Here is a 251-nt window from a genome sequence, read left to right as displayed (position 1 = left end):
AAAAAAAAGAAACACATCAAGAGGGTTGACACATAACTGACTCTTGCTTAATAACCTGCACTCACCCTATGCGCTCGATTTATAACCATAGTCTTTCCTCAAACCTCGCCAGACAGTCCTATAATGGTGTACGTCCACGGAGGATACTGGCAGGAGCTGAACAAGGACCTGTCGGCGTATCCTGTGAAGCCCTTTGTACAGCGCAGGGATCGTGTCGGTGATCGTAGGATATGACCTGGCACCCCTAGGTA

The 251-nt window shown here is 48.6% G+C and overlaps 1 protein-coding gene across 1 annotated transcript in view; it reads left to right on the top strand.

The window, feature by feature from the left end:
• The window catches only part of LOC119588478 (kynurenine formamidase-like), an 11,709-nt gene extending 11,461 nt beyond the window's left edge, over positions 1 to 248 (top strand). The window contains exon 4 of the mRNA XM_037937127.1: positions 113 to 248. Within this exon, the coding sequence (XP_037793055.1) occupies positions 113 to 234 (122 nt within the window). The 3' untranslated portion in view covers positions 235 to 248. The remainder of the gene's footprint in view (positions 1 to 112) is intronic.
• Positions 249 to 251: the final 3 nt, after the last annotated feature.

The sequence above is a fragment of the Penaeus monodon genome, chromosome 24 (assembly GCF_015228065.2).
Source record: "Penaeus monodon isolate SGIC_2016 chromosome 24, NSTDA_Pmon_1, whole genome shotgun sequence".
Classification (NCBI taxonomy): Eukaryota; Metazoa; Arthropoda; class Malacostraca; order Decapoda; family Penaeidae; genus Penaeus; species Penaeus monodon.
The sequence above is the reverse complement of the archived record's forward strand: the minus strand, read 5'-3'. Positions and strand labels throughout refer to the sequence as shown.